The sequence below is a fragment of the Paramormyrops kingsleyae genome, chromosome 25 (assembly GCF_048594095.1).
Source record: "Paramormyrops kingsleyae isolate MSU_618 chromosome 25, PKINGS_0.4, whole genome shotgun sequence".
In the NCBI taxonomy this organism is placed as follows: domain Eukaryota; kingdom Metazoa; phylum Chordata; class Actinopteri; order Osteoglossiformes; family Mormyridae; genus Paramormyrops; species Paramormyrops kingsleyae.
In genome coordinates, this window is record NC_132821.1 from 29,241,309 (window position 1) to 29,264,261 (window position 22,953).

A 22,953-nucleotide genomic window follows, 5' to 3' on the forward strand; every position below is an offset into this window, starting at 1 on the left:
ACTCCGACGGGGGGACTCCCTGTCACCGTGGGCGGTGGGCAGCTCAGAATGCCCGGTGCCATCACCACATCACCATACCATGTATGGCTATTTCCACACAAAGAGCACAGCTTCCTTTAGGGTTAGTAAAATGATTTATTCATTATGAGATTAATGCCTTCTGAATGAAAAACTGTGTCGTGCTGAAAGCATTCTGCGGGGGAAATACGTAAACAGAGTTCAGCTGTATGCATTGTCGTGTCCTCAATAACGATTAAGAAAGAAAAAAATCTGGCAGTAAACAGGTCACATGCTGGCTGAGCTGTTAGCAGTGAAGCCTTGTCGCTACAGGAAGTGTGTTTCGAGTCCCGCCCGCCTGCACGAGCTTGTGTGTTGTAGGCGGGGGTGTGGAGGGGTAGGAATACCCTGGCAGATTCAGGGGGCCCAGCACTTTATTGGGGCCCATGAAGATGTAAAATTGTATAATGGGGCGGGGGTGGGGGCATTTTGTCAGGGGGCCCAGAATTTCCAGCTACGCCTCTGGTTGCAGGGCTTGGCTTGTGCATTTCGATTTTACCTCGACTCTCCCGTAATTCTCACTGGTTATGTGTGTATGTGTCTAACTAGAGAAGGCTACAAAAGACAGAAAGACAATCAACGGAAATTATAGTGAACATCAGAAGAGTCACTAGAGATTTATCAAGGGGGGGTAAGTTTTTACTGGGGGAGGGGGGTGATTTTTTTTATGAAACTGAGTGAGAACACACTATTTTAATGCAGTTGTATACAAAAAGCCAGCCCAAAACAGCTTTGTTGTTGATGGCCCTGATTAACGAGACGCTGGGCGTAAAATGAGCCCATCTCGCCGTTCCTGCGCCGGGAACGTAGCGCCAAGGTGCCCGCCTTCGCTGCCACCAGCCCACGGTAAATATTTGCAGAGAGTTTTTCCAGCTCCTGGTGCCTGGCAGCGGTTAGATGCAGGATTCCCCCCCCCCCCCCCCCCGCGTCTCTTGTGGAGGTAAAGATGGACACTTTACAGGTTTCAGCCCCCCCCCCCCAGGCCATCTGGGCACACCAGCGTGGGACCCCCGCATGGGAAGACACAGAGGAGGAAAAATGCTCCCGCCCCAGCGAGGAGGTGGAGGAGGAGGCTCACGGGGAGCCCAGCATGCAGATGGCTGTGAGGAGTTTATGCCTGGCACAAAAAAAGCTGGGAGGTGGCTCCTCCATTCATCTCTGCCTCCCTGGTACCTCCCAGGCCACAGCACAAGGCCAGCATTACTCTTTGACCGCTTTTCCACTTCTAGGCTCTGCCCGTCCGTCCCGGGGTCTGTGACGTCCGGCCCGCAGTGTGGCGGAATGAGCTCAGAGCCCCAGCTATTTCTGCACAACCTGATACGTCTGATAGAGGGAGGGAGGAGGTGTGCTCCCTACTGCCACCACCTGACTACTCCAGGGCAGGGCGGGAAAAACCAGATGATAATGACTGCAATAATCCATCCATCCATCCATCCATCCATTATCCTGGTGATGGTCAGGGGGCTAATAATAATAATAATAATAATAATAATAATAATAATAATAATAATACATCAATCGACACAGAAGAAGTAAGTACCTATACACTCACCTAAAGGATTATTAGGAACACCTGTTCAATTTCTCATTAATGCAATTATCTAATCAACCAATCACATGGCAGTTGCTTCAATGCATTTAGGGGTGTGGTCCTGGTCAAGACAATCTCCTGAACTCCAAACTGAATGTCAGAATGGGAAAGAAAGGTGATTTAAGCAATTTTGAGCGTGGCATGGTTGTTGGTGCCAGACGGGCCGGTCTGAGTATTTCACAATCTGCTCAGTTACTGGGATTTTCACGCACAACCATTTCTAGGGTTTACAAAGAATGGTGTGCAAAGGGAAAAACATCCAGTATGCGGCAGTCCTGTGGGCGAAAATGCCTTGTTGATGCTAGAGGTCAGAGGAGAATGGGCCGACTGATTCAAGCTGATAGAAGAGCAACTTTGACTGAAATAACCACTCGTTACAACCGAGGTATGCAGCAAAGCATTTGTGAAGCCACAACACGCACAACCTTGAGGCGGATGAGCTACAACAGCAGAAGACCCCACCGGGTACCACTCATCTCCACTACAAATAGGAAAAAGAGGCTACAATTTGCACGAGCTCACCAAAATTGGACAGTTGAAGACTGTAAAAATGTTGCCTGGTCTGATGAGTCTCGATTTCTGTTGAGACATTCAAATGGTAGAGTCAGAATTTGGCGTAAACAGAATGAGAACATGGATCCATCATGCCTTGTTACCACTGTGCAGGCTGGTGGTGGTGGTGTAATGGTGTGGGGGATGTTTTCTTGGCACACTTTAGGCCCCTTAGTGCCAATTGGGCATCGTTTAAATGCCACGGCCTACCTGAGCATTGTTTCTGACCATGTCCATCCCTTTATGACCACCATGTACCCATCCTCTGATGGCTACTTCCAGCAGGATAATGCACCATGTCACAAAGCTCGAATCATTTCAAATTGGTTTCTTGAACATGACAATGAGTTCACTGTACTAAAATGGCCCCCACAGTCACCAGATCTCAACCCAATAGAGCATCTTTGGGATGTGGTGGAACGAGAGCTTCGTGCCCTGGATGTGCATCCCACAAATCTCCATCAACTGCAAGATGCTATCCTATCAATATGGGCCAACATTTCTAAAGAATGCTTTCAGCACCTTGTTGAATCAATGCCACGTAGAATTAAGGCAGTTCTGAAGGCGAAAGGGGGTCAAACACCGTATTAGTATGGTGTTCCTAATAATCCTTTAGGTGAGTGTATATTTTGTGTAAAGGAGGCTTCTAAAAAAGGCTAGAAAGAAATTAAGGAGGAAGAGTGGAGTGAGAGAGATGGGAACGAGTGAGAGGGAGATTAAAAGAGAAAAGAAGAAAGAGAGATGGGGGGGGGCAGGGGGTGCAGCACGACTCACTGTCAGCTTCGGCTCTGAAGAGGAGGAGCAGGAGGAGGAGCAGCAGAGGCAGCCCGGCTCTGTGCATCGCTCCGCGGCTCGGCGCTGGCATCCCTCAGCAGGCGGGCGGCGGGGAGGGAGGGAGGGAGGAGGAGGGAGGGCGCGGCACGCTGGCTCACGGGCCGCAGTGAGTCAGGCGGGTCTCGGCGCTCAGATGCGAGATATTCACAGCCTGCGGAGACAGAGAGACGAGCCGCAGGTGAGATGGACAGCGGCTGCGGCTTCCGAGATCACAGGGAGAGACGGCACACTGTAAACCAACACTGCAAAACTGTATCATACTGGTCATCACCACCCCAGTCACTGAAACAGAAGCATGATAATGACAAAATAGATACCCGGGGATATATTCACAGTCCTCGACAAAGTCTGAGGCACTTTGGGAGAATTTTCCTAATATTTACATATTCTCTTTTAATGCCATTCCTTAACAGCATCAACATTCACATTCCTCGAACACTTCCAATTAAAGCTCTGTCTAGCAAAGCCATGAAAGGGCAAGTATAGAATCATATGTCCTGAATATTTCATCACCAGGGCTTCTCCTGGACGCGTCTCCTGCCCTTGATACGGACTAATCCTCTCCATTCATGTATTAGCTGCCTTTCCCCGCCTCCGTCCTGTGGGACTCCCGTCAGAAAGCCAGGAAGGCTGTAAGTGTCGAGGGTTCTCGCCCACTCAGGTGAGACGGCACTCAGAGAGTACAGAACCACTGGTCCACCGAGCCACTGGGCCTGACCAGTCAACTGGATCTTCAGAGGAACTTCCCTCTCAAGCTGTCCGCCTTGCAGGAGACGCGGCACAAGCTGCTGAAACCGTCACATCATCCACCACTGATGCTTCGCTATCCCCTCAATTTCGATGAGTCAGGAAGCGAGAGAAAAAAATAGCGCGTGCGGGGTATGAATGCTAACCAACAAGGACAGTTAGGGGATCCTTCCATGCGACCGAGGTTCGTTTTCAAGGCGTAAATATCTTAATATTTTGAGCCTATGGCGTCTGTTGATAAATATTTCAGGGCATAAAATTTCTCTGCACTATAAACGCTCAGAAACTTGGCGAGGTACTGTGCGGCAATGTCAACAAAAAGGGAAAATAGCGTAGCTACCGAAAAGCCAATGGTAGAAGAAAATAGACAAATATGTTTTCTGGTTCCTCTGTGTTTATCGCTCAATAAGAAACAATGCAAAGCAACGCCGTGCCCATCACAGGCACCCAGGCAGGCTGCCGCCTTGATCCCTGAAGACACGTCGACTCTGACAGGAAGTAGCAGCCAAGGCGGTATGTAGCTTTCAGGCCCAGTGACTCTGTTAGCACATCACTCCTGTGGGAGGATGTTCCAACCCCTCGTTTAATGAACTCTGGCACCCGTTACAGCATGTTCTCAAATCCCCTCCAGTTTTTCCCAGACACATCACGGCACGTACTTCCCTCACTTCTCAAAGTTAACCGCCACTCAGCGACAGGAAGTCGGAATGCGGCCCCGTGGCTTAACCGGCATCCCTTTCTGCAGTGTCTCTCATTGGCAGTCCGGTCGCAAATCTCCCCACCACAGACCAATAAGATGTCTGTTTATGAGTACAAATAACATTAGCAGAGCCCCGTAATCCCTTTAAATGAAACGGTTTATTTATCTCCGTATCCGATAACAAGCTCCCCGACACAATTGCCGCAGTAGATGCTGACAAAGTAGTGCCTTTCCCTCTACCTACTTAGAGCTCCTGTCCTTTCAGTCTGTGTGCTTTAAACGGAAAGCGAAGTCCAAAGATACTGGAGCTGTCACTCCAAATTTGTCACTTGGGTAGCCGATGTCCCTCAGAGAGGATCTGCGGCAGAGTTAATTCTCGAAACTCGTAATCCTACTTTGGAAACTTAGGTGAGCACAGTAGGAGCCATCTGATTTAAAGAGGGAACCAAAGTGATGTAAGAAACGGATTAAATATGAGCAATAAACAGCAGAGGTATCATTCTCGTCGAGACTGGGGCTTGGGACACAAAGGCTGGATTGTCAGGGATACATATGCATGCGACATTTATACGGATTCTGCATCTCAGGTTTGGTGAGTCATCTGTGATGTTTGCTTGCTTGCTTCTGCTCACTGGTCCTCTCCGCCCCCCCTCCCGCCCACCCTCCTCATCACACCCCTAACCCTCTCACGCTGATTCTTACAAACCTAGCCATCTGTACGCTTTGCAGCCTCGACCAGGCGAACGCAAGTGGTCAACGCTAAACGTCGGGAGAAGATTAGCGTCGTTTAAGAAAGGCTTTCCTTAGCTGAAGAGACATTTCGGCCAATAAAATTCTTCCTGTAAACGTCCCCCCTCACTAGAACAACACACTAGCAAATATTGGTCGTCATGAGGGTTCCCCCGGCTCCTTTTTACAGCCTTCAGAGCTGCTCTCGGCCACAAAGCCGCTACTGCCGCTGGTGGCCTCCCGACTACACTTCCAGGGAACGGGCCGCCACGGGCCATATGCCCGGAGGCCGAGGTGGGCTGGACCTGGCACACAGGACCCCTCCCAGCACTGCGGGGACGTGCTCTCGGTGTCCGGAGGCTTTGACACGCGTGGAGGCGGCAGCTTGCTCCAAGCTGGGAGCCGCGGACTCGAGCGGATGTCAGCCGCGGGGCAGGAATCGCGGACCTGGCACACGTAGAGGCCGCGGCGAAGAGCCGACACACAGGGGTGGGACAAAGGAATGTCCAGAGTATTGGCTCAAGAAGTAAACGTGGTCATATGACCTTGATGCCTCTGTAGATGGGACATGACAAAATATTTGCGTATTTACGTTTCTGTGACGTTTATCTTGGCAGTCGTGGGCGGTGTGGCGGCTCAGCGGGTAGCACTACTACCAAACTCCTCCAGACTTGGGGGTCTGAATCTCACTTGAGCTCTAGGGATTCCGATTCCTCCCACATTTGTGCATTTAGAGTCGTGGTCACCAACTGGCAGTCTCCAGCTAACATCCAGATTGAAATACAATTGAATCTGGACTGCAATCGATTTTGTCCTCCCTGGTCGGAATTTGTTTCAGACACAGTGGACCTCAGATGTGTGCTGTGGTTGGAATTTACCCCTCAGCGAAAAATAGTTGTGGACCCCTGATTTAGAGTAACTAGTGTCTATAAATATTGTATTTGCCCATTTTGTGGCCTTAGTGCCCAGGGATTAGCTCCCAGTTACCCAACGTTGAATTAAGATAGACCGACATCTTGGCAATTTATACATTAGCACCAGCTAATGGTTCAGCAGAACTCAAACTTTAACGTCGACGGCACAGCGTCGGCCCATAAACCGCGAAAGTGCTGACGTCCGTAGAGCGTGAGTGTGAGCATCGGGTTCCGTTCGACGGCAGGCTTTAGCACTTTGTGTACGCCTGCCAGCCTCATGCACCGCTGACTAGCGTTTTACAATGAGCGGCCTGCTAATTGGGAAAAAAATAAAAAGGGACAATGAGCTTGGGGAGTCGTTCTTTTGTTTGATTTAAATCTGACTCCACATGCTTATGACAACAGAGCAATCCTTTGCAGTGGGGGGGGGGGGGACGACACACATCCTCCCCTCATGAGCAAGCGTAGGCCTTCTAACGCTATGCCTTTCATTTTGATGGCAAGCAGTCTGACAGGCAATTACCCATAATGGCTCACGCCGCAGACTATCGCCACGGTGCTCTGGTGATTTCGCCTCCGGCTAACACCTGCTGAGGGCTCCCTTTAAAAGACGCCGAGGTGCGCTTTCGGGCGCGATTACGCGACCGGGTCTTTGACACGGAACGCCGGAGCTGTTTCGCTAAAGCGTGCGTGGGCAGCTGGAGATTAAAGCGGCCCGGCAGCGGGAAACGATCGTTCTGCCCCCATGTTTGTCAGTGGCTCATGGCTAAAGTAACCGTAATCTCCATTACCGTAATCTCCCGATCAGATATGCGATCCCACACAGAAAATTTATTTCTCATACCATGTCCCTGACAATATACTTTTTACAGTTTGGCTACTTCCTGAGCTGCATGCATGATGTCCTGAAAAGTGTGGGGCCTCAGTGTCAGAGACCAGTAAAATAAAATAACTGGAACCATCAACAACCTGCACCTTGACAAAATTCCACACGGAAAACTTAAGATACTTTTGCCAAAACATGACGGAACAAAATACGAACAGAAATCTAACAATGCATCTATATCCTCGCCCAGTAGCTTCATGCGGGCTACAAACACAACCACTTACTAATGCCTACCTATTCCCATAGGGACTCCCATTGGCTGAGATGCAGTAAATCTCTCCCCAGTAACCAATCACAGTGAGTGACAGAGGGAGGCCACATACTTCTACTCACTCTCTTCCTCACCAGTGCATTAATATTTATTTTTACTACAGTGAAGTGTACATATGCATATATGAGCAAGCTTAGTTCCGCAAAGCTATTTGCGTAGATGTGATAGTTTAATTCTCATGCATATGAAGTTTGATTAAAAACAGTTTACCAGTCCAATTTCCACGGTTTTCCATGTGATTCCCACTACTCCTATAGAAATGTGTCACCTAGCCTCTAGGGAAGATTATCCATTTACATGATGGATTGTGGGAGACATTGCTGGTTTAACTACCACTTAAGCTCTTGGCAAACCGTTGTTAAACTAAACTCTGTTGTTTTCTGAGCTTACTTTTTCTGACAATCTTCAAATGCGACAGGTAAAAACGATGTCGGAATGAAATTAGCGACTGCTAGCTGGATGGGGAATCCCGGTCGGGGACATTTTGGGAGTCGCCAATCAGCACCCTGCGATGGGGCCTCCCTCGCATTTCCTCCTCAAAGTCACCTTCTGCTGCAGCTGTTGAGCCCGTACGGGTGACCACTGCCCCCCCCCACCATCGCTCAGTTGAGTTATCACACCATTGCCCTATCAGACACACACATCCCGGAACCGGGGTCGGCTGCAAGGTTACGCATGTCTGCAGCTCTGTGGGAGCCAGCAATCAAGGGTCATAGTCTCCTGGTCCTGCTCTGCCTGGCGGGACATTGCCTTTAATGCTGTCCGGGACCATTCCGGCCCCCTTATTCAAAATTGAGTCTTCGATTCCAAACCCAGACCTTATGTTCAGTTGTCCCAGGTAGTTAGTTTAATAGTTACTGATTCTGATTGGATGGAGGCTTCACACCTGATTCCTAGGTAAAGGAAGGCTGGAAAATTATCAGTATAATGACGATTATCTCCTCCATATTTTACAGTCTCTGCTAGTCTCCTTTGGCATCTGTCTGATGACGCACGTCCCGAAAAATGAAATATTTTGAGAGTGAGTGAAATGTGAGCTGATGTCACAGAGAAAGAGAGAAAAAAAAAAGAAAAAAGATGGCAGAGAAGGACAAAACAGACGAGCAGTTTGGAAAACAGTGGAGCGAGGCAGCCACCCTCAGGTCACGCGGCATCCAAAACGCCAGTCGGCTGCCCCCGAGAGCGGCGGTCTGGTCAGGCCTGGCGGCTGTCGTCACCCCGCACCACCCCACACACAGCGAAGGAGGATGAGGTCATGCTTCTCCTTCCACCAATTCACAACCTCCCCCTGCTGTGTGTCATCGCCGACTCAAACACAGAGGAACGCCCGGATAAAGCGCCTTAAAAGGGTACAGACTCATATTACCAACAGGACACTAGGTGGCACGATGGTTAAGGACAGAGTTTTATAAAGAGAGGAGCCCCTGATTCACGGACACAGTGGAGGGTCTGGCTGTTGTACAGTTATGCAGGGTACTCAACTGAAATTACCCTATATAATGTCTAGCTGGATATAAGGACCAGTGTGTCCATAACCCTTACTGAAATCCATTCACATCCAAAATTCAACTCATAAATACATGCATGGAGCAATTAAAAAGAGAATGAACTTCAAAATGAAGCAATGTTTTAACCATATTTTTATCCAGCACAGATAATTTGAGGGACTTTTAATTGCACAGTGGTCTGAGGTCAGAACAAAGAATGATTGGTTCAGGGAGATAACCAATCAGATTGTAGAGAAGGTGGGTCGAAGCGACTAGAGGAGGCAGGACCAAGACTTATAATTGGTTGGGCCCACTTCTAGTTGCTCGGATCCATGTCCTCTACAATCTGATTGGTTATCTCTCTGAACCAATAATTTTTTTTCTTTCTGCCCTCAGAATATTTTTGTGCAAGTAAAAACTCCCATGATTACAGATTACAGAGGTCTATGTTTCTCATACACAAGACGAATCTAAAATAAAAAAGCTAGCAGATATTTTTTTCGTTTGTTTCGTTGACTTTATTAGGTCAGTTTTCCTAATACATTTAACAGTGGACAGTAGATCAGGCCCTCCTCTACCATGATAGGGTAATCAATTATTTAAATGTATACAACAAATGGTCGTTAGAACAGAATGTCCAGCTTCAGGCATACATGGCTGTATGAAAGGGCAACGGCATAATTAAAATGTCATGTAACTCCAGCTATCTAAATGCAAATTTTTTTATTATAAGCTGTGAGCGAAATTTTAATATATATGCATATACATACATTATTTCTGACTGCTGAGATTCCAATGACTATTATTATTATTTTAGCGCGGTACCCTGAAACATCATTTACCATGGTAATTGTCATACGTGCCATTGGCTCATGAAGCACGGCTTCAGCTGACGTGTGATCTCCGTGCTTCGCCCTTCCTACTGGCCCTACGCCTCGACCCCTTCGAAAAAATGGACGAAGAGAATTTTCTTCTGGTCTCCTTTAGGACCCGGCAAGTCTTGGAGAACCCAAGCAGGAGAGCTGTTTCGATAGAGGGCTTCACAGCAGAGATCTCAGCAATAGCGCAGGGGTGAGCTCCATGGACGTTTACCCATAAGCCCCCAGGCAAGCATACAGTATTGAGATTCAACTTGTTTTATTGGCCACGTGCTACAAGACCATTGAAGTCCTTACTAGGGATGGACCGATACACTTTCAGTTCCAATCCGATTCCGATACTCAACTGCAGATACCGATACAAATTCCGATACAAGAGCTCTTTAATATTTTAATATGATAAATACTGTATCTTTAATTTATATATTAACATTTTTAAACTAGTAAATACAGATGAAAAAAATGAATGCCAAAAAAATCTTTAATTAAGCTACTAGAAACAAATATAATTCATTGCTTCACCTTATTTGTTCGTCTTCTTTCAAGCGTTTTTGAGGCATTCGCGGTTCAATTTGAGTATCTTCCAAGCGAGGATACGCAAGTGGCGAATGCTGAAAACGCCTCAGAATTTTTCTCCCACTGGAAACAGCGTCACTTACGCTTCGCTGCGATCGCAGCCCATCATGTATCACAAACTGTAGCGAGTGTGTGATACAGCCCAAGCCGGCGACCCCCAAATCATCCATTGCTTATTTTATATTACTCATGTTGTCTCGCACAATTGCACGCGCTTCGTTTACACTAACAGTACACAAATAAATAAAAGATAAATAGACAGCAGGAAACTAGACAAGCAACGGCGATGAGAATGTGGGTAACACTTACTATTGACGTAAAGACTAGTGCACCCCAAGTCAAAGCGACACCAAACGACTAAGCACAGAGTCATTATTGACATGGAATTTCCTTCAGTTCATGACACAGCATCTGCATTTCGTAAATAACCACAGGAGAAGATGTTAATGACATCTTCCGAATGCCATAATATTTACTCTGATCTGGTAACAATTTGGCCTGTTTGTTGCTTTGGGCTTAAGAATATGAAGCAGCTCTTTAATTATGGGGTAATTTCAATATCCTTAATAATTTCAATAGCCAGACTAATTCCAACAGGAAAACAGCAATAATGAATAATAGCAACATGCACAGATGTCAAATGCTATTCATGAGTCAAACATGACGGGGAGGAGTTCATTTCGCGGATGATCGTCGCATCGCTTCAGAATGGCCATCTGCTTGTATTATGGGTGTGATTTCAGGGGTTGACTCTTGGAAGCAGTAGAGCGTCAAGTGCCCTGTGTGTAACCTTGCAGCAGAAATGTAGCAATTCTCTGGTGGCGGCGAACGCAAACCACCCCACCGCCCCCCCCAAACCATCTGGGCAGCTGTGTAATACGGGGTATCAGCACCAAAGTCAATAACGTGAGACCACACAGACGTTAACAAGGGCACTGTGCGGACAGCAGAATGTGGACGATACTAATGTATGGACTACATTAGCACACAAACACGTGTTCTCTCTGCACTACTGCATGTCGATTGTATATGTATTATGTCTTTGTTTATATACTGTTGATATACATCCCACAACAGTGTACATTAAATGTACAGATAGATAGATAGATAGATAGTTAGATAGATAGAAAGATAGATAGATAGATAGATAGATAGACGTATGGCAGACAGACAGAGTGATAGACAGACAGACGATAGATAGATGATAGATAGATGGATAGATGGCAAACAGACAAACAAGGCAGTATGATAGATAAATACACAGACAGAGAGAAGGACAGAGAGAGAGAGAGAGAGAGAGATACAGAGAGAACGACAGACAGACAGCCAGTTGGACAAATCCTTGGCATTGCACCTTTGAACATGCAATCTCAAATGAGAAAGGATGAAACATAAGGTAGCGATCTATAGCTGTACTGAAACCAGGAACATTTATAGTGTTTTATAAGCGACTCAGCTGTAAATGCCAGGGGATGGGGGTGTGGGGGGGGTTGCCTCCCGTCAATGGAACTTCACAGCAGCTCTTCAATTATCATCTATAAATATTTTAGCGATGGCTTTGCCAAACGGAGGAGGGCTCGAGCGCCGCATTCCGCCGGTGGTCCCTGTGAGAAGGACTTCGCATCTGGGGATTAAGCGATGTGCAATTACCAAACCCAGGATCATAATTAGACACTTCATTCATTGATGAGGCGCGTCCCATACCAGAGTCAGGGGGACACTCTGTCCCTTTTTTGTCAAGATTCAAGGGGTAATAAGCAGTACTGCAAACGACTTATATTAGGAGTTAAAGACAGCCACCTCTGCAGGCAAGTCCAGTTACTGCTAAAGTCTGCAAAAGAACAGAATCTAAACCCAGCTGCAGGGTATTTTTAGTCTTATCATAAGATTATTTCCAGTCATTCAGACTTACGAATACTGTGAGGAGTACTAGCACCTAATACTCTGAGGAGTACTAGCACCTAATACTCTGAGGTGTTCTAGCACCTTGGCTTGATGACTGCTTACAAGCAACTTCTCTGTAGGTATTACCCAGAATCCCCTGGGCAGATCCTTGGTGACACAGACATGTAAACATCAGGCAGCGAGGTCTGTCAGGCATCTGCTGGTCAGTTACCACATTACTGAGTGCTATGGAGACATTCAGGAGCCCCGGCCGAATCCAGCCGACCTAATGTGCGTCTGTGCCGGGTTCCCAGGTGGCACCCCGCCTACCACGTCACCGCACTAGGACAGCAGTTGCCTGGGCAACTATGGGAGGTCCTCCTGAACCCGTGGTAAACCCGTCATGTCTGAAGTGCGACACCTTGGTCATGGAGATGTAGTGAAGTGTGCTGGTTTTCTCTCGCAGCTTGAATTAGCCGGGTGATAAGCCAGATGCCCATCTGGATGTACTTCCTCAAGTCAGCAAGATCGGCAGAATGCTAGGGGCTGGATCATCTCCAAAACTAAACTATATATTTCAAGTCAGGCCTGTTTTTAATGACCTCTGATGTTGGCCTGTTCTGATTACATCTAAAAAAAAAGGGGTTACACTTATTTACCAAGCAATTCCACCCTCCCGGTCGGCAAATTTTACCGGTCTGTGAAATTTTCGTACAACATGTTAGTGTGTAACCATCAAAAGTTTGGGAGGCTGTAAGGCAGACTACTGGACCCAATGGACAAGACATCCATCCAGTCTTGTTCGATTTGAAGAGATGAAGTACACCGCAGATTCTCCTCTCACACGCGTTTGAACATGAAGTCCAGACAAGTAGCTACTGATCTGTCAATGATCATCTTACCTGCTACATTCTATAGGAACAGCGCTCTCACATACGCTTATGCAATCAAAGTGTGCATGGACATGTCCAACATGGGATTCTTCCATTATTTAAATGTGCATTTATTTATTAATGACCATGAGCATCGCTGTAAAAGCTTATATTTGAAACAACGTACAAGAAGACACTCGCGCACACACAGAGACACGCAATGTAAATTTCTTATTTTGTGATATCGTTTCTTTTTCGCTGGTTCACTTTATCTAACCCTGTCTAACGCTGCTACGGTTGTCTCCCGCTGTTGTGTCTTGTGTCACGGAGTGCCGTAAAATAACATTTCACTGCAAGCCATCCCGTATATGATTGGTATGTGACACATGCAATGTGAATTTGATTTTGACAAATTCACTAGTAATTATACCGTACAGATATTTAACATGCATATTTTTAAAAATAAATGACTGGTTCCTAGCACTTAAGAGACAACCTTTTTTAATAGCTGAAATGCCACCGCTGGGATGCCCTTCAGTTCTCAGGGCACGTGCCGCACAGAACAACCACTAACGCCAACGTGATTGGCACCCCTGTGTCTGCCACACGGCATTTATACCGTCTCTTATCGAGCCTCCTCCGCGGCCGCATTAATCTTGACTTTCGACGAGGCCGGGGAGGGAGGGCTGAGCTCCAGCTGGCATCGAGATAAACCAGAGGAATGCATCTTTACCTAATTACAGCCGGCAGAGCAGCAGATAGTGCCTGACACACAGCCCGCTGCCTCGGGACAGAGCTCCCTCTCTCCCTCTCTCCCTCTCTCCCTCTCTCGCTGGGGCTGGGGGTGCACGTCGTCACATCGGAGCGGAAAACTTCCACATTAGCAAACTTTCCCCATTGCCCCCCTAACATAAGATGCAGACACGGTTACTCTAGCCCATTATTTTGACCCATCTGGCCCTGTGCGTCCTGGGTGGACCCCAGGCACACCGCCTCCCCCGCACAGGCAGGCGTGTGGAGTATAAAGCCCCTCCACCTCTGGACCGGCCAGGCCAACGTGTCACTTCCTGTAGGTGCGGGGCCATCTGTCAGGTATTGGGGGGTGGAGGGATCCTGTCCTGATCCTGAGTGGCCGGATAACGGCGGGAAAGCAGGGCAACGAGGGAGATCATCTGAATGTGTGTGTTGTGGGGTTAAAGCATGAGAACAGGATGGCTGGGTTTGTTTGAAGTTGTGCCTCTGTATGTGTGTGTGTGTGTATGTGTGTGTGTGTGTGTGTGTGTGTGTGTGTCCTACTCTTTGAGGGTATGATTGTTTCCATCGTGAGGCTGAGCAAGCCGGCTCATCCTCACACTGAGGCTAATCCCCAATGCAACCCGTCCAGAGTGCAACTCAGCGGGTCATCGGAAGGTCACCAGTTCAAATCCCCGGACCAGCAAAGTGACTTCACCAGATAGACAGATAGATACGCTATTAATCACGAAGGAAATTTAGGCATCCAGTAGCTCGAAAAACACAATGGAAAAGACAATAATGCACAGGGTAATAGAATAAAACACAAGAATTGCAGATGCAGAGGGTGAAGGAAGCTGAAGTGAATATGTGAGAGGATAATAGTAGCATACATTATATATATGACAGAATAAATAACTAATACAAATATATCATCGAAAAATATAATAAATATATGTCCGTGTATGATAACACAAAACTATATAAACACATAAACACTCACACCTCTGAGACCCAGGTTCGAGTCTCTGCCTGGGTTACATGTGCGCGGAGCTTGCATGTGTGAGTAAATGGTGTGTGAGTGTGCCCTGTGATGGGCTGGCCCCCCTGTCCTGGGTTGTTCCCTGCCTCGTGCCCATAGCTTCCGGGATAGACTCCGGATCCCCCACGACCAAAAAAGGATAAGCGGTTTGGAAAATGGATGGATGGAATTTTTTGCAAAATCCTTAACCCCTAATTGCACTGGGGACTGTCTGACTCTGCCTTCTCAATCGTACATCGCTTTGGGAAAAAGTGCCTGCTGAATACATACACGTAACGCTAGAACCTTCTCACAGAGGCACAGATGCCACTAACAGCAGATTATGGAAAATACGACACAGCACTTCACAAATATCAGGGGTGACCACGTAGACTTCTGAGGCAGATCACGTGTTCTGTGAGTTCAGAGTCAAACGGAGGTCATGTTTTTATGTTTCTACTGCAACTTTATGCCAGAAATAGCTGCTCATCCCCTACCTACATTCCCAGCACCCAGAGTACCAACTTTGTTCCTGTGGTTGCAGTTAATCAGCGCGGAATACCAATACCGCTCCTCGGTGTGTAGCGTACCAGACGCTGATCTCTCCAAAACTAGTTGAGTGCTTTTTGTGTCATTCTCCCTCATGCCCTACCTTTTTAAATCCATCACTTTAGCAGGCCCAACCCTTAAGGGCACACGATGCGAAAGAAAAACGATCTCTCACACAGAGACATCGCTCAAACCCACAAGCTATAAAACTAAGTTAGCTCCTCCCAGCTACATGAATATAGACATCGGCGAAATTTTGTGAGAACGTTAAAAAACACAAGAAAGAAGATATGGAGAAGAAATGTTTGTATTTCTAAAGTTTTCAGAAAAGTCTTCATATTACTAGTTTAAATACATGAGATGTAAAGTTACAAATGATTCCCAGACCTCATTCAGAGCAGTAAAATGCATGCTCTTACTTTTTAAGGGTTCTTGCATTTGCCAGAGTAGAGCTGTCAAAAAATGTTTTCCAGAAGTGGTTCAGAATAATATGGTGAGGTTGTTCAAATCGGATGTTAAATTTAGAATGGTGACTGGCAAGAAAAATGGAAGATTTTAAACAAAACGAGCGGAACAGCACTTTCGGGATCCTGCGGACCTCAAACTTTCAGGTGGCAAATGGACGTCAGGCACCTTAACAAGTTAGAATTCCGGTTTCATGTAGGGCTTCTCAGAGAGCCAAACGATCTTCGCGATCCAGGAGGATCTATGGAAAGTGTCAGAGTGATTTTCAGTAGGTGAAAGATATGCTGACACAACCTGAAGATACACTGCACCAACTGGCAATAACTTACGTCGAACAGCATGTGGCTTATCTGGTCTTCTCAGATTTTCATCTTTTAAATCTTTGGAATAACTGCAAGCCATCTGCGTTCCTCGTGCAGGAGCATCTCAAGAACTTCCGGTTCCTTAGCGTTAGCTACTGTCACGGCCCAGTATTGCACTGGTTAAAATTCCGAAGCCTTGTGCCCTCTTAGCCCTTGGACGCTAATGCTCACATTACATTATTTATTGAATTTCTCAGCCAAATAGTTTTCTGCTCCGTAAAATCTACACAAGTGAAACCTGCCAACCTAATACGAGCTCCACAGTCCTGGAAAAAACTTATTTCACGAAACAAACAAAGTGACTTGACCTGGGAAGGTTATTTTCTACTGCATAATGAGCAAAGTCGGCGAGTAATCCAGGTCTAATTACTTTCTCCAGCTGAACATTTCGGCTGAACTCCCACAAACCGCTTAATTAGCCCCTCCTCTCTCTCAGGGTTCCAGAGAGGGGAGCAGACTGCATCTGCCAGCCTCCTTGGCTCTCTTTGTTCCCCTTGATGATGGACAGTTGTGCTGAATACTTCAGCCCCCATCTCACTGCTGGCTAGACCCCTAGGGACTGGAGCCCAAGCCCCATGACCCAAAGCCATGGTAGATCAGCAAAAAGCACGAGCGATGGGCAGCCCTGTAACAAGACACCCTTCATTCCATCTGCGAAGCTGCCCGCTGAGATCCTGAGGATAAATAGTAGCCCAACCTCTAGAGTGACAGAGTCAACTTGTTATAATGACAACTAGAAGCCTGCCTTCAGTGTAAGAACACACACATCTATAAGCAGCTGTTTCAAACCACAGGTCTTCGTTAGCATTAGCATCAAACCACACGTCTTCATTAGTAGCATTAGTATTAGCATCAGACCACAGTTCTTCATTAGCCTTAGCATCAGCATCAAACCACGCGTCTTCATTAGCATTAGCGTCAGCATCAAACCACGAGTCTTCATTAGCATTAGCGTCAGACCAAAGTTCTTCATTAGCATTAGCATCAAACTATAGGTCTTCATTAGTGTCGCTGTGCTAAATGGCTTCCTACTGCACCGAGCCACATGCTCTTACTCCTGGTACATCCCCAAAAATAAATTTGTAAATGTATAAATCTGTGGAGTGATGTACAACTTTAGCAACAGTGTACTTTGTACAAGGGGACAAGCTAAAGCGGCACACTAAGTAGTGTAGCATTAAAAATTGATGCTTTTATACGGGCGAACGTTGGGGGTGCTGTGTAGCCGAATTTCCATGGCAACTGAGCTCCCCTGAGCGACGTGCCTGTCACAGCAAATCAGACGGTGCCGAATGAGGCGGGTCAGCCGGCCCCCTCCGCATTGCTCCCGAAACAGTCTTTACCCCACCGGCGGAGAAGTTTCCCGCACTGGTGGCATAGATGCGCAATAAAGACACGCGTTTCAGCGTCCAGATGGTATTCATTAATGATGAGGAAGGGAACCCGCATTCTGGACGAGAAAGGAGCAGAAATATCGATTTACGTCCAGCGGCTCTCGGAGAGGCCGCCGCCTGTCTCGTAAACGGACACGGTGCAGACCGGATGGCGGTGGGGTGCAATGATGGGGGGTGTACAGGGCTTCGAGGAGCCATAGACTACGGCAGGTTGATTGTCCATCACCGAACTCTGCCGGCACCGAAAGCCCGGCGACGGGGACCCGATCCAATGGGAGTGCTGGAATTCTGTGCCAACTCGGCCCCGAGGATTCTGAAGCCCGCGTTCTTACCCTCCCTTTCAATTCCGAAATGAAAAGCCGCAGACTCCAAGCTCCGCCCAAGCCCCCCCCCCAAAAAGCCCACCACATCAGCCAGCCGGCAGCCGATGAGCGATGCGGCCTCAGACAGCCGGGAGGGAGTGAGCCTCCCATTATCGGGTTAGCTCTCCTGGAAAACCACCGACGTGGGACTGGATCTGTTTGTGTTCTATCACTGTTTGACATTTGATACAGATGCTAGTGAGTATCGACCCATAGTTTGCAGGAGACCCGCAGAAGTCGGCTTACGTTTTTTCGCTGAGTCAAACATTTTCATTTATATACACGATACAAAAAGTCCATCACATGTAAGCTACTGTGAAATAAAGGCTGGTCATGGTACTATATATGCACATACGATCACGCAAACACACATATGCACACGCCAAGGACTGACACAGTGCAATGGTTTTTCAGTGATCTAATACTGTAATTTCTGCTGTTGTCAAACATTCAGTTCCTTCTGCTATTTGCTTTTAATCATTTGCTGCTACTATGCATCTTTAGATGTCCACTTTTGTATATATGCATTACATATACATATAAATAGTATAGGTTACAGGTCACGCTGCATTTTCTCTTCTTTTATTGTCCACTTTGCTGCTGTAACGATGCCCGTTTCCTGTGGAATTAATGTAGGTTATATTATCTTATTTTGTAATACGTGTCTCCCTTAGATATGGGATTCTCTCCTAGAACGGCACCGACACAAGACCAGGACATCTGAGACAGTGGGGACCAGGAGACATGGCCCAGTCCAACCAACTAAAGTCAAATAATCTGTCTGTAGCTAATTTTCTACTTATTCGGAGAAGCCAGTATTCATACACACCGGTAAACGAGCCCTAACCTATTTTTCCCTGAAAAATAAGACAACACTATTTCCCAACTCAGTCCTTGGGGACCCACAGATGACCCATATTTTTGCTCTCTCTCAGCATTCCTGCCAGCCAGTTCACATTTTTTCTCCCACTCAGCTCCTAGGAAGCAACAACGTGGACTGTCTGTGGGTCCCCAAGGACCGGACTGGGAGACACTGGTTTATGTGTTTACATGCTTGTCCCAGGGACTGTCTGCGAATATGTTATATAACGAAATGCTGTTATATTTACAGTGAAAGACAGTGTCTCTGCATCTTCTGACATAAAGAAACAACTCTCCATGCTAGGAAAAAGTAAAGAGCAGCAGAAATAACTGCCAGATACTGTCTAGGAACTGTATCAAACAGCAAAAAATGACATACGACACAAAGAGGTCTGTTTTTGTTATGAAAACAAAATGAGCGGTATTCAGCACGGATTCCTACCAGAGAAAACAAAACAGAAACAGAAAAAAAAAAATCTACAATGAGCCAATTTTTATGGAAATCCCTCTTTCAGTACTCAAATGCTCCCCAAAGCCCGTTTACACGAGTGGATTCATGTTCGCCGCAGAAACATTTGCCGTCCTCAGAAAGACCTCGGCTGACATAATCGAGCTCAGGGATTATAAGTTATGCGGAACATTAAAAGTACATTAGGCATTAGAAGGCATTAAGAGTGAACGATTTGTTTTGCCATGTCATGCGGGTGATTCCCTTAGAAATATCTCGAGCCCTGGGGAAAGTCACATTCCTTTTAAAATAAGAGTATTGGGTTCAGACGGACCTTGGGAGCACAGTTCATTCCAGACCAAGCAAACTGATAAGGATCGGAAAGCTTAGCTGGTAAATATGTTTTTTTTTTGATGAAAATGAAGATTTTCACATGTCATGTCATGGTACATAGGTACAAACAATGAAGAAAAAAAGTGACATAAAATACAGTCAATAAAAACATCTGTATATACAGTCACAGTCAAAAGTTTGGACACGCCAAGCCGCCCACAAAGGAGAGTGATAGAGTGTTGCATCACCTGACTTGGCCACCTGACCTAAACACTGAAGAAATGGTTTTTGGAGGAATTTGGAGGACAAGAGAGAGAAGGAAAAGCAGCCAATGAGTGTTCAGCTAGCATATGTGGGACCTCCCTCAGGTCACCTCCTTAAACTGGCGTAGAGGAGACCCAATGGTGGTATCCCTCTGCCGAACCCGGGATATGAACCAACAACCTTCCGAGTCCCAACCTAGAGAGTTGCCCACCCCCAAACAATTTTTTTTGGTTGATGCATAATTCCATATGTTATTGTTTTGATATCTTTATAATTATTGTAGAGAAAAGTGCAAATAAACATTTCTATGGGTAGGTGTGTCCGAACTTCTGACTGGTTCTGTATAACAGCATAAGTAAATATAGCCCCTATAATTTTTTGGTTTCTGGCTGACACTGGTTTGCACTGAATGAAAATCACAGCCTCGGTGACAGGGAGATACACGTAATCAAACAAACATTCCTGTTCTCCTGAGCTGGGAGCTGCCTTTATTTACTCTGTCATGTTCCGGAAGAGATCCGTAGAAGTCGCCTGACGCTTTTCTGCTGAGCCAAACACTTTCATTCATGTTGAGCAAGAAAGACTTTCAGATGCAAGCTACTGTAAAATGAAGATTAAACATGGTACTACAGATATGTGTCTTCCTTAGACAGAAGAACATGGGGGAAGAGTGAACACAGGGTGAGAATATTCTAGAAACAGGAGAAACTAATTGTTCATGGCAAGCAGGACTAACCGCTGATGACTTAAGGCTGCTGGATCTTTTAACAGCTTTTGACGCCCGGGGTTCTCCGGAAACTGCACGCGTGGAATTCCGGGCTGAGCCGTCTCAAGGTCACTTGGCTGCGTGAGCCAAGGAGACACGGGGATCGGGACTCGGTCGGAAGATGCGCGACTCCGCGGCTGCCGACGCAGCCTCCTCCCTCTGGACTTTCCGGTGCCGGGACGTCGGCGTCTGGACGGCATCTGATTTCGGAGACCCCTGACCCCGGAACACCGACGGTGGCTACGATAAACATATGTCATCCACCGCCCTTTGGGTCCCACTGATGTCCTTAATGATGTCATAAATCATGTACAGAAACGACTGCAAAGTACTGAGGAGCCAATTCCACTCTAAAATCTAAGACAGAAGGGCCTGAGTAATGCAATGTTGGCTCCCACTCACTCTCTTAAAGGGAGCAGAGAGAGAGACACACACACACACACACACACACACACACATACACGCACATGCGCGCTCCATTACAGCAAAGTACATCTTTATCATTATTCTTTCATTACGGCTCCCCTTCTAAAATAAAATATTGTTCATAGTGCTTAATGGACTAAAATTTCATTTCCACTTTGGAAAGCAGACAGACATACAAAATCCAATACATGCTAGAAGTCTTTCTTTGGCTTTCAACCCTAATAATTCACAAAAAAAAGACAAACAAAATAGAATGAAATCACTGGCATATAAATCAATAGCATGCAATTTACAGTTGTATTTTGTAATTATTGACCATCTGTCAAAGAGTGCAGCACTGGCCCTGCTCAGAAATGATTTTCCTAAGAACTTTTACACTTCCAAAATAACCAGTAATTCCCGGTCGATATTAAGACTCAGCTTATGTATTTCATGTTGCCTGGCTTTAATATACTTTATGTGCAGCTTACATTTCACCTTTCACCCCTAATGAGAGAAACATGACGACCACAGAAAGTGCCGTACCGTATACAACCGAGAATTTGTGAGAAAGTGGGATTAAAACCAAGCAGGGCATCCGCCCCTGTAACACTCGATGTCAGCTGTGCAGATAAGCATTGTGGGAAATGGCTTTGAACCCAGCCTGCTGTCAGATTCAATCGCCCACCCATAGAAAGTAAAGTGAGATGGGACAAAACGCGATAGAGACAGGCGTGAAAAGGGCGACCAGGGGCCCCTGGTTTACCCACAACTGTCAGAGGCAAACAGACCATAATGAGAAAACCTTCTACAGAGAACCATCCTGAGAGAAGGTGAAGCTCTACTTCACCCTGACCTGAGTGGGATAACGGGCCCCCGCCCCTCACCCCTCAGAAGCAGACCTACAAAAATAATCCAAGCATCTGTATCACAGCTGGGCTGCCTGACTGCGAGGCGCAGCACAAAAGCGGCGCGTGAGGCGGCTGCAGAGCGCGGGACGGCCCTCGCGACAAGAAGCACTTCAGCAAATGCTCGCCAGCAGCCATGCAAATGAACAGGGCAGCCGGCAAAACAGCGTCCTGCTTGCACAGCCATCACTCTGCCCCCTGGAGGCCAGTCTGACTACTGCGCTTATATAGGCAGGTTAGGGTTGTCCAAAAAAGCATAAAGAATTATTATACTAACCTAACCAAACTGAATTGTTTCGTATGGAACTAAGTGTGCTTCGTCCAAAAAACATTTTTCATTTATTTTTTTATTTGTTTGCTTGTTTGTTTGTTGATTGCTGTTTTTTTGTTTCTTTTTTTTTGGAGAACCCTATTTTTTATAACTCTACACGTACATGAATAACCCACAAGATTTAAAGAGACAAGTGCCTGCTCCAGTATAACAAAGTGGCATTTATAGATGTAATATACAGACATAAGTATACTCTGTCCGTACAGTAGATACATGGATATGCTAGTAGATTTAAAGAGACATGTGCCTCCCCGTATAAATAAAGTGGCATTTATAGATATATAGACATAAAAAATACTCTGTACTCTTTGCACCATGGATATGTGAATATGCTCCCAGACTTAAAGAGACACACACACATAAAAATACTGTTTGTAAAAAAAAAACATGTGACTGTGTTACTAGATTTAGAGACGTACATCTCCACCAGTGAAATAAAGATATATAGAAACAAAAATATTATATTTATACACCAGATATGTAGATAATTTACCATATTTTATGAGACATCAGGCCTCTCCAATATAATAACGTGACTTTTACAAATACAGAACAGAAGGTATCACTGGGACCCCCCCCGAACACACACGCACACACACACACAGACACGCACGCACACACACACACACGCTCAAAAAATGTGCTGATGGAATTTGGTTCTCGGAAAAATAATGACCCCCGATACAGACACACATTGATGCACCAGTACGAAAATCCGCAGGAACACAAGCTAAAACAGCCAATGGGATTTTTTGTTCTAGGTTGCTATGGGGA

General features: G+C 46.3%; 1 protein-coding gene across 7 annotated transcripts in view; it reads right to left on the reverse strand.

Annotated features, from left to right (window-relative positions):
* The window catches only part of LOC111853062 (receptor-type tyrosine-protein phosphatase delta-like), a 276,305-nt gene that overhangs the window by 93,665 nt on the left and 159,687 nt on the right, over positions 1-22,953 (reverse strand). For all 7 annotated transcript variants that reach the window (XM_072707602.1, XM_072707597.1, XM_072707596.1 and 4 more), the window contains exon 9: positions 2,975-3,185. In XM_072707602.1, the coding sequence (XP_072563703.1) occupies positions 2,975-3,065 (91 nt within the window). In that variant the 5' untranslated portion in view covers positions 3,066-3,185. The remainder of the gene's footprint in view (positions 1-2,974; positions 3,186-22,953) is intronic.